The sequence below is a fragment of the Gordionus sp. m RMFG-2023 genome, chromosome 5 (genome assembly GCF_954871325.1).
Source record: "Gordionus sp. m RMFG-2023 chromosome 5, tfGorSpeb1-WG-v2, whole genome shotgun sequence".
Taxonomy (NCBI): Eukaryota; Metazoa; Nematomorpha; class Gordioida; order Chordodea; family Parachordodidae; genus Gordionus; species Gordionus sp. m RMFG-2023.
This window is the reverse complement of record NC_088779.1, coordinates 5,359,603-5,371,133: the sequence shown is the minus strand read 5'-3', so window position 1 is coordinate 5,371,133 and position 11,531 is coordinate 5,359,603. Positions and strand designations below refer to the sequence as shown.

Below are 11,531 nucleotides of genomic sequence, written 5' to 3'. Positions count from 1 at the left end.
GCTGTAGTAATAGAAATTTTTAAGTCAATCAATTGTTTTCATTTATAATAACTAGAATTGAATTGCAATTAGTAAGTGAAGAAAACTGTGGCAATAAAATATTTAACCTTTAAATTGCTCATATATATTCTCTGTAAATACTTTCCCGGACACTCAAATTCTTTTTTTTATATGCTCTTTAAAAATATGATTCATTTTATCACACAATTTTGTAAATTAATGTCAATGTTGCAATGCCACAAAATAGGTCAATCATCTCTTTTCTAACTAATTTATTTATGTATCAGGAACTATTTTAAAATCAGCATGGGTAAAAAAATAAAAGTAAGTAAAAACAGGAAAAAGACATGGCGCAAGTATGGAGATGTTCAAGATGTGGAAGATTTTTTAGTTGAAAAAAGATTACAAGAAAGGACAGGGTATTAAATTTTATTTAGAATATTATTTAAAATAATTATTAGGGGAATTGTTCATGAAAAAACTGATAAAGAACTATATCACATAGACGTTAAACCCAAAAATTACACAAGTATATTAACAGATATATATGTATATATAATATATTAGCAGAAAAACCTCTAGATAGACCATTTAAATCATTGACATATTTGAAACCTTTAAATAATTTCCCTCCTGTTACAAAGTTATTTTATTTATTAAATTTTTTATATATATTTATAAATAGCTTATGTCAAAAGTTTACACAGAAAAGAAAAAGAACAAAGTTAATTAATGCAAATCACAATTATAAGCCTGTTAAGAAAATTAAAAAAATATTTAATGATGAAAATAATGAGAGTGATAATGATTTTAATCAAGATATATGGTCAAACAATAAAATATCAAACACAAAATATCAAGGTTTTTTTATTGATTTTATTATATGTCATAAATAAATTATTAGAAAATATCAAAGAATTATTTGATAAAGATTATGCCCCACAACTTAGATTGACAAATATAAAGGTAAACAATTTGTTCTTTTTAGCCTTGGATTATGATCATTAGCATAATTGATTATTTTTATAAATTTTTTATGTCAAAGATCTATGATTGTATATTAATAAGTGAAAATAACATCAAAAAAATATTCTAAAGGTGTTTCTATTTTTTTGAGTATCGATGACACAGAACGTTAATCATTTTACAAATTTTTCTTAAAAAATATGGAAAAAACCTATAAAATAACTTAGCCAGTGTGTGATTCACATCAACCACCCAAATTATTTTATTTTTATTTAAAATTGTTGTTATATTTTCAGTCAAGATTTTTAATTTAATTAATATCAAATCAATCAATGTATGAAAATTTATGTTCTTATTAATATTATAATTTATTTTACAAGGATTATTATGTCAAATATACATTTTCTTCAGATGAAGATGAGTAAAGTTTGCAGGAGAAATAAGGAATTTTAATTTCGTAAGTAGTTTGAGAGCAGACATGCAAATTTGACTATTTCACCCATATGCACTATCTTATTTTAGATTCTAAATTTATATAATACTAAAAGCAAAATTAACTATCAAAATTTATGTTTTTTTGCCAAAGTTTGTGTCAATTTTTGAATTTTTTGCAAAGATTAAATTTGGCAATTTATTAGCCATAGAGATTAATTAGTTCTATCAATTTTATAACTTAAAAGAAAATTACTTTTTAATTAACCCTAATTTTGTCTGGTATTATTTATTTATGATAAAAAAGCTATTGCTTATTTAAATTCAATTAACTTTCATGATAATTTATTTGTTTTAACCAAAACGAACCCACCCAGTGCAGTTGGTTAAATTATTATCGGGATGTAACTGGTCCATAATTGATATACATAAGTAGTCGATTCGTTGCTTCTGCGAATTATTTTCACAAATTTACTTCTTAAAGTTTTCAACAATTAATTCAGAATTCTTCCATTTTGTTTAAAAAATCTGGCACTAGTATCTAATTCCGCTCAAGATGGAACAATAAGTAGAAACGGAATTATCGATAAAGAAATAAGAAATAGTCATGTTTGTCAAAAAAACGGATCGAGTCATAAATATTTTTTATAGATTTTTAAACGATTGTTTGATACCGATAAACGTAACTAATGTTTGAAAAATTATCCAAATTTAAAAGTAATTTACACTTGACAAATGATTATGCTTTAATTACCAAAATAAAGATATAAAATTAATTAAATTATAATATAGATTTTATTTTATTTATTACTCCATCTGTTAAAATTATTATGTATAATATTTATAAAAATATTTTTACAAAAAAAATTTAATTTAATTTTAAGGAAAAACATAATTGAGTTCTCAAAAAGGAACAGTAGTTTAAATTTTTAAAATATCGATTTTATGTTTCTGTCTGAGGGGGAAAAAATAACAATTATAGTAGAAATATAATTTAAATTTATTTTTACAACAATAACTAAAAAAAATGTATGATTGATACTGTGTTTGATACAAATTTTGTGGCCACACTTTGCCCGATATTAAGGAGATATCGATACATTCTTAATCGAGTTTATAAATATTTGTCTAAGGTTCCGGTTCACAGATTTCTAAGGCCTTCTAAACTTGACGCAGTACTCTTACCGCATCCCGGAGCATCGTATAATCCAACATACAAAGATCATCAAAATTTGCTTGGCCAAGTCATTGAAAAAGAAGAAAAATGTTTGATGGTAGAGGAAAAAATATTGAGGAAAGCTAAAGTCATCCCTATCAATAACAAAACTTTAGAAGTTTTCTTTTTTAAAAAAAAATATTTTGTTTTTTTTAAAATTGTCGTTTACGCGTTTAGCGTACTTTCATTATAATCATTTTTTAATGATATTCTTGTGAATAAATGAGGTAAAACATAGTTATTCCTTGTAGTTCAAATTATTCCATCTGTTTAATGATGTTTTAAGGTCTACCTACTTATATATGCCACATAATGGCCCTCAAAATAAAGGAAGGCTTAATATTATTTTGAAAAAAAAATATGTCTCAATTTATAAAACAAAAAACAGGAAATAAAGTTCAAAGAGATGTGTCAGGGCCTCTCTTTAGACGCTGATGACGCTTTACCAGCCTCCGCCAGAAATGATAAGAATGGTGATATGGACGCCGAATCAGATGCAGAAAGTGTAGAAGATGTAATATTTTATTTGTTTAAATGCTTCCTTTTCGGGAATGTAATTATAGTCTATGAGAGAGGGGGGGTCTCAAACATTAGGCCAATATGAGTGAATGAATAAAATAAGACCTTTATTTAAAAAAAAGAAAATTCTTTTTCTATTATTTTTGAATATTATACTCTTTATTTTAGCCAACTGAAACCGATTCTAAAGTTGTGGCGATCTTAACTCTCCCCCAGGTGTCTAGGGACAAGAAAAAAACACGCGCCCAAAAACGAAAAGCAGATCTACACCGAACCAGGGTTATTATACATTTTTATAATATAAATACTTAAATTTTTAATTTTAATCGAGTTCTCTTTCATGTTAGCCAAAAAATATAATTATAATTAACTTACACATTATGTTGTTCAATTCAGGGTTGTGTATTTGACCGGTCAAATAAGATTCTGTCAATTAACCAATATTTCATCAATCAAATACGGTCAAATTTAAATAAAAAAAATTTAAGATAATATTAAGTTTATTTTTGTATACAATAGTAAAATGAATCTATAATATTAATTTTATAATTTTTTTAAAAATTCATTCTCATTCAATAACTAATGTTTCTCTCTACGTGGCAGAGTCTTGCTCTGAATAATATTCAATATCATTATTTTCTGTATTATTTTTTAATCAATTATCTTATTGTCGAGATCTTCAATCGATTTCTTGTTTTAGTAATAATATTAACCAAGATCGGTCATTTTCTTTCTGAAGAAGAAGTAGAAATAGGAAGCTTTAATAAAAATGTCACTTTAATTGATAGGCATGGAGAGGGAAGCTCATTCCACTAACTTGAGGCAATCTGATTTTTTTATTAATCTGACCCCTTTTTCTGATTTATGATATCTATCACTCGAAACATTTTGATCATAACCACTTTGTATAATGCTCGAATTCATATAATTACATCACATACTTAAATTCATTGCTAGTAAAATGTTCCAATTGATATTGGGGACCCAATAGCAGCATTGTTCTTTTTTTACACACATATTTTTATTTTTTTTTCTTTCTTTAGATTTTTTTAGTGTATTTGACCAGGTCACATACTCCTCCTGTCAATTGACCGAATACGACCGGTCAATTTACCGACTTGCCAACCCTGATTTAGTTTATTATTTAGACTTATACTACATGTAACGAGCCAAAAAATAATACTAACCTTAACCAATATCTATATTTTACGAAATGAAGCAGAACATGTCAATTATATTTCACTCCAAAAACTCATGCTAAGATTCACTATTTTTCAAATTCATTCGAAATATTTCTTTATCCCACCTACTTCAAAACACACTATACGAATATGGTTTTTTAGGATTAAGTATTAATAAGGAATTTTTTTTTTCCAAATTAATATTTTATCACTATATTCCTGTAATTTTAATTCCACTTAAAGAGGTATTGCTTAGTAGAGACCTGAATAATCTTAGAGATTTTAAAGAGCGAATAGAGTTAAATGTGAATATTGTGTCAGAAATTCTAAAAAAGGTTAAAAAATTTTAAAAATAGAATGAACTGATCCGACATTTTTAAAAAGTTGCCTGTTGAATTTTAAGGAAATGGGGAAATATTATAAAAATTCCTGAAGAAAAATTAAACAATTTTATGTTATTCTTAAAATAATATTGATAAAAAACATTAGGAAAGCAAATATAATATAAATTGTGTTTTTAAGTACGAGTTCAAAATACTTTATAAAAAATATTAAGCTCCAAATTCTGTCAAGTTTGGGAAAATTTCTGCCTCCCAAGTTTGGTCTCCATGCATGGCTTCACATCGGTGATATTCCAAGCACCATTCTGTAATATCGCTATATCTAAAGATTCTACCTTTTTTTGAAAAAAACTGGATTATAGAAGATAGATAGTTGAAAGCGATTACATATTGAATTATTATTCTCCAACCATTATATTTCTTTTTTTTGAAAGGAATTTCGCTATTATTCTTGAACAAATTTTTCATAATCTAAGAGTATCTATACACGAATTTATTCATTTTTGATTTTTTTCTATTTTTTGAAAATATATAAAGATAGAAATTAATTGATAATTTTTACAAGATATGACCCCTGCCATGCTGAACATTCTAAAAAGCGGAGGGGCTTATAAATTATAATTATGTTGAATTTCTGGATCATAGCAGCTTTGAGTTAAATCCTTGAAAATGTATAATGAAGAAACAGCTGGAAAAGCGACGTGCCGCCCATTAACTTAAAATAATTTTTAAAAAGACGGAAAAAATAAAAATCTGAATATATTCTGAGATCTATGAAATTATATACCAGATATAATATAATGGATTATTTAGTAATGAATGCAATGGAATGCGATACTAATCACAGCAAACAACAACGTGAAATTGAATATGCAAATTTCAGACAAATATGCAAATTTAGACAAATTAACTTTTGACCATTTTTGTAAAATATATAAAACTGTAATTTACAGAGTAGGTAAGTAGGTACTCGGCATATACTTGAATGCATTCCGTTAAAATCAATTTTTTAAAATAAAAACACGTTATGAATAATTTAGAATTGAGAGATTATTCCCATAGATTCCACTACTTATATATTAATATTAAATAACATTTATGTTTTGAAGGAGAAGCAAAGGATAGCCAAGAAACTAGGTAAGAAGCTATTGAACGATATAAATGGGCTGAGAAGTTTAAAAAAGCTAATTCGATCCGAGGAACTCAAAAGGGAAACCAAGCGTAAAATGTAATAAATTATAAATGAATTTAAAAAAAATACTTTCAAAAATTAATAAGCCTTCATTATCAAGATTTTAAATGATTATATTCTTCCTTATTTAACCTTCGAGGAAGGTGAGGAAAGGGAATTTATTGGGAACCACTAGCTAACCTCTCGCTTGTTTAAAGATGAAAAAAAATAGAATAAATCATGCATCTTATATATTCTCTAGCTTATTGTACATTCATATTTAACATTTTATAGCGAAAAGTATTATTATTATTTTTTCTCAAACTTCTTTCTTTTTCTTCAAGAAGTAGTCACATGATGTTCCTTTTTTCAAAATATGTCTGCATTCTAGTTATCGGGTAAAAAGAAAGGACATTATTGTTCCGTCAATTTGTAATTGGCATTTATTATGGACGTTTTGTAATATATTTTTGAGAAGAAGATTATTGATTTTTTTAATTATTGTTGTCTGAAATTTTTTTAAGTATGTTATTGTTAAGGAATCCGTAAAAATAACATGTGTTATTTGGAATATGATATGGTAAAGTGACAATTATGTTTTTGACCAAAAAAAGATGTTATATATGAATTATACATATTTTTTTAAGGAAAAAGCTAATGAAATTATCGACCGAGGGTATAAAGACGAAACGATTAGGCAAACACAAATTCGTAGAACCTGGCCAAGATTTCATGCTTGGCAGCGAAATCCCCGAATCCCTAAGGAAACTCAAACCTCAGGGCCATTTACTGCTAGATTCTTACAAAAGCCTTCAACGACGTAACGTCGTAGAGGTGACCGAAAGAAGAATAGCTAACGTCGATCGTAATAGGCTCTATGCCGACAGGAAAAAGGAGAAAGGCAGAAAGAAAACGAAAGATTTTGTGAGGAACGCGTTCAAAGATCTGATATAAAAAAATTTAATATATTTTTTTTGTATAGTTTTGATTGAATCTTTCTTTATATTGGTTGTGAAATGATATGAAAATAAACGTTTTTTGTTTGCTCAAATATAGCAAAATAAAAAATTAGTCAATTTTTTAAATATTAAATTTTATGAAAAACTTCTAATATTAAACAATTATTTTTTTTTTTTAAAAAAATTGAATATTACCAGGGAAAAGGGTACAAGAGAAATTCAGGAACGAATTCCAAAATGTATTTCAAGTATTAGGGAAGTCATTTTTAATTGAATTTCTATTAGTATTCTATAAGATGTAAAACAGCTTCACAGCCACCAAAGACCCCAACACTTAATCGGAAAGGTTGAGAAGATATAATGCTTGATGACCATTTTGATATGTCTGATGTATCGGATAATAAGAATGGCATTGCACCAACCAATCTAATTAATTCAAAAACTTTAAAATTAGATTGCCCTATCTGCTGGCACAGCATATTAATTATGCTAGAAAGGGTTCGCAGTGTAAACAAAATTCTTATAAATAATGTTCTAAATAAAATAGGAAAACAATATTTAAAACTCTTTAAAAATGAGTGGGATATGATTGATGAGCTTTACGTAGTATTAAATCCATTCCGAGAGTCGGTGGAATTTCTTTCCTCCCAAAAGGGATCGACAAAAAACTTAGAGCTATTATTTCGCAGTAAAATAGAAACCCATTTATAGATCTGATTACTCAGATAGTATTTGCTTAAAAGAAAATATGAAAAAAAGCTTGACTATAGGTTTCCCATTACTGAACTTCAAGTTATTTATATTTTTATTAATAAAATTATATTTTAAACATTAGATATTAGCGACTCTACTTGATCCCAGATTTTAAATTGTTTCAGAATATTCGAATTCTACGACATCAATGCAAATTTTAATAAGACATTTAAAACTTTTAGAGCATGATAGAAATGCACAGAATGAGATTCAAGTTGAAAATAATGGGAGAACATACAGTTCTTATATGGCTAAAATTCGTAAGCATTCCTTCCCAAGCAACGATTATAACAACATTAGTAATCTAGAACAAATGTCATATTTTGCTCAGCCAAAATAATATCCCAGAAGAGGATGCACTAACCTTTTAGAAAAAAATCGACTGGAACTTTCTAGGCTTGCTAGGAAGATCCTTGCCCTTTTTTAAAAAAAAATAATAGCAATACTTACTAAAGATTATACAAATTAGCGTTAAAATTTAGGAATAAAAACTTCAAGTTGCTTAAATTTTTATTTTTCTTTAAATAGAGCAACTCATAGTGAAAAATATAAAATATATTCAACATTCATACATATATCCGGTCTTATAAATTTTGGCCTGGAATAATTCATCCTTCATATTAAATTATTACGACGGGAAGCCAGCAACTTAAACAAAATTATTTTGCTGTTTTAGTCGAAATGTAACTTCCCAAAATTATTTTACGAGCCGCGGGATAAAAAATAAAATCAGGGCCTAATTTTTGATCGGGCCATAATGATTTTTAATTAATTTAAAACCATTTATTTTTAATTATACTATATATATAAGATATAATTTTGTCAATTATCGAATGATAAAAAAATAAATATGATCATAGACCCTTAGTTCGGACCGGGCCATATTTTTTAAATATACCCGGGTTGGGCTCAAATTTTTTTAAAAAATACCCGAGTCGGACCGAGCCGTATATTTTAAAACCGAATATTAAATCCGATTATTTTAAATAGTCATTAATAGCTATAATATACTAAAAATCAGAGTTGTTAAAAAATACTTTTTAAATGGATCTAGATACAGATACATCGTCTAAAATAATATCTAGATACCGATATTTTAATCAAAAATCTATCTAGATACAGACACCACATTTTTATATCTAGATACAGGATCTAGATACTTGTATCTAGATCCTTTAACAACTCTGCTAAAAATAAATAAAATATATTTTACAAAAATCTGGCACGGGCCAAAAAAATTTTCAAGAAAAATCCGGACCGGAGTAAAAAAAAAAATTTTTTTTTGCAAATCGGGCCCGGGTCGTTCCAATAGTACTTCTGTAGATTTCTGATTAATTTAAAAACATATATCTAGATGGCGTTAAATATTAATATAGATAAATCTTAATTTTTACTTAATTTGCATCATAGAGAATTTCATAATACTTAGTAAACCCAATTAGTTATTTCACAAACTTCAACAATATGAAAACGATCTAAAAAAATTTTAAAACAGGAGACATATTTAATTTAATCATAATTTTCTAAACTATAATTTAAAATAAATAAATATGTTATAAGTTATAACGACTAAATTTATTGTCTTGCTTTTGACTTGCACTTGTGCGTGACGATTTAATAAATAAAACCCATTGTTGAGATAAAAATTTTTGTTTGTAAAATTAATTATAATAAATAAGACATTTATTTAAAAATTCATTTAACTTTAATTAAATAAACTATATAAATTGATTTAATTTTTTTTATAAATTGCAAATGTTTTATTTTATTTATTTTTCATTTCTTAGTTATAAATATCGTCAATTATCTCTTGAACACATTATTTTTAAACTTTGCCATAATTATTATCAACAATCAGCATGCTTTATCTAAATTTAATATTTTGACAGTTGAAAGGCCGAGCGTAGAAAAAAATTATTCTTAGAAATATACCATTACCCCTCCATTAATATAATAGTTTTTCACCCCGGGTCTGTGCTCAGAGCTGGTTTGGTCGATTTTTAGACCCAAACCCCGGGTCTGGTTTTATACAACCAACCAATTAACAACACTACAGGGTCCCTGTTTCATCCCTCACTTCGGCACTATTGTTGTATTTAATATATTATAAAAAATATATAATTTTTTTTTATAAACTTGTAATTATCAGAGACCTACAAACCTATGGTCATTTCTGATTATTTTTTCAAAACATCTATCCTAAGCCTATTTCTATGATTTTTATTTATTTCCAAGCAAAGAATAAAGGAAGGGTGTTTCCAAAGTTCGATTCCGGTTATATGGCTTCCACTAAACAACCTAAAAAGTCAGAGAAGCATATAGGCTAAATAGAAATGAGTGTCAAAACTTAGAACATAAATAATTTTTATTTTTTATTGGCGATTAGCTGACGCCTGTTATACTCTATTATACCAAATTTTCTTTAAAAAAAATATTACAAAAATATCAATTCGACTAAAAAATTACCATAAACATTCCTAGTAAACCACTTGGAAAAACATTCTGCCTGGAAATGGCCTTATCCGGTATTCAGCCCACAATCTGTAAAATAGTATTATAAAAATCCGGTCCATATTCATATATTTTAAATTTCTCGTTGAAAATATTTTGCAAAATACGAAAATTATTCGAAATGACGAGATTTTAATAGCGGTGGTAGGCCGAAAAAATTGATCAAAAAATAATTCTCACCGGCCAAATTTAAGAAGAAACCCTGAACCGGGCTTGAAAAGAATTTTTTTTAACTCGGGGCCGGGTTTAGGACCGAGCCCTAAAATTTTGACCTTTCATGTCTCTTATAATTATAAATATGATTGCATCTGTTAATTATTAAAAGTCAATTAAACTAGGCTGGATTGACGATACATTCTTTAAAATGCATTTTGTAAGTTTCTGTTAATCGAATCGTGACGCCTAATTTTGGCTTATAAATAAATTAAACACTGATTTTTTTTTTAATTTTCATAAAATTTTAATCATGTTATTTATATACGCTAATTATGACGTATCATCAGCTGATTTTGCGTTGATACACATTTAAATGAACGAATCATAAGTCTAAAAAAAATAAAGCGTAGTCTGTATATTTTGTGAAGTAAAGGTTTGCTAATATAAAATGCAATTTGTTCCGTCTTTTTAAACGCACATTTGAATTCTATCTGATTACTTCTACGAGGATTTTAGATAAAATATTATAAATTGATAATTTTGAAATTAAATTAGTATATAGAATTAAAACGTACAGATACGTTCTAGCTAATATATGAACTAGTCGCGTCGTTGTCTAGATAGCATAAATTTTAAAAAAAAATATTGAAAATTAATTATAGGGTATCGCCATCAGCGGCGATATACTTCACATAAAAATATTTGATTTTTTAAAACTTTTTTCTACTATATTTAAAAAAAAAAATTAAAAATAAGATAAATTTGTTATTATAAAATTAAGAATATACAATATTTTTCTTTAAATAAAGATGAAATATAGCGTAAAATGAGAAGTAATAAGGAAGGAAGAATAAGTCTAGCGAGGTTCTATGGAAAGAAGACTGCTATTGAAACTTTTATAATATTAATAATTTTATATATGGGAAATATTCCATGTTTCTTTTCTTTGATAAATTCTGCTATCGTTATTTTCTTTTTCGTAAATTTTACAGATACATATTTGTCAAGATACATTAAAATACCTTTTTAAAAATTATAATCTTGTATGGTGTGCATCGAAATTGAAAATATGTAGCTAGAATTAGAACTCAAATATGATTTGTGTCAAACATTCTTTATACTCTGTTTGATCTTGTATAATAAAACATTTAAGTTTGCTTTACTAATTCAATTGATATAATTTTTGTTTTTTTACCTATTTTTTTTGTATTTTTTAGATAATTATGCTACTTTTCTAGTAGAGTTATTTTAGTTTTTTTTTAATTTTTAGTTCATTATTATTTCTCAATATAAAAGTCATAATTTTGTCAAAGAAGAAATTTGAAT

At 26.5% G+C, this 11,531-nt stretch overlaps 1 protein-coding gene across 2 annotated transcripts; it reads left to right on the top strand.

Moving 5' to 3' along the window:
• The first annotated feature begins 264 nt into the window (after positions 1 to 264).
• LOC135929603 (ribosome biogenesis protein NOP53-like) lies at positions 265 to 6,918 on the top strand. Of its 2 annotated transcripts, none has more exons than XM_065466264.1 (10): positions 265 to 419; positions 462 to 529; positions 571 to 643; positions 686 to 861; positions 905 to 966; positions 2,532 to 2,732; positions 3,003 to 3,128; positions 3,302 to 3,412; positions 5,765 to 5,883; positions 6,474 to 6,918. In XM_065466264.1, the coding sequence occupies exons 1-10, from the start codon at positions 307 to 309 to the stop codon at positions 6,778 to 6,780; spliced, it is 1,356 nt and encodes a 451-aa protein (XP_065322336.1). In that variant the 5' UTR covers positions 265 to 306; the 3' UTR covers positions 6,781 to 6,918. The 2 variants fall into 2 exon arrangements, with proteins under 2 accessions (XP_065322336.1, XP_065322335.1); XM_065466263.1 differs by having other exon boundaries at positions 568 to 643.
• Positions 6,919 to 11,531: the final 4,613 nt, after the last annotated feature.

Excerpts from the sequence above, each read along its gene's own strand:
- LOC135929603 (XM_065466263.1), top strand. The coding sequence starts at position 307 with ATGGGTAAAAAAATAAAAGTAAGTAAAAACAGGAAAAAGACATGGCGC. Across the intron at positions 862-904 it reads ATCAAACACAAAATATCAAG|AAAATATCAAAGAATTATTT; the intron begins GTTTTTTTATTG and ends ATAAATTATTAG. Across the intron at positions 5,884-6,473 it reads AGGGAAACCAAGCGTAAAAT|GAAAAAGCTAATGAAATTAT; the intron begins GTAATAAATTAT and ends TATTTTTTTAAG.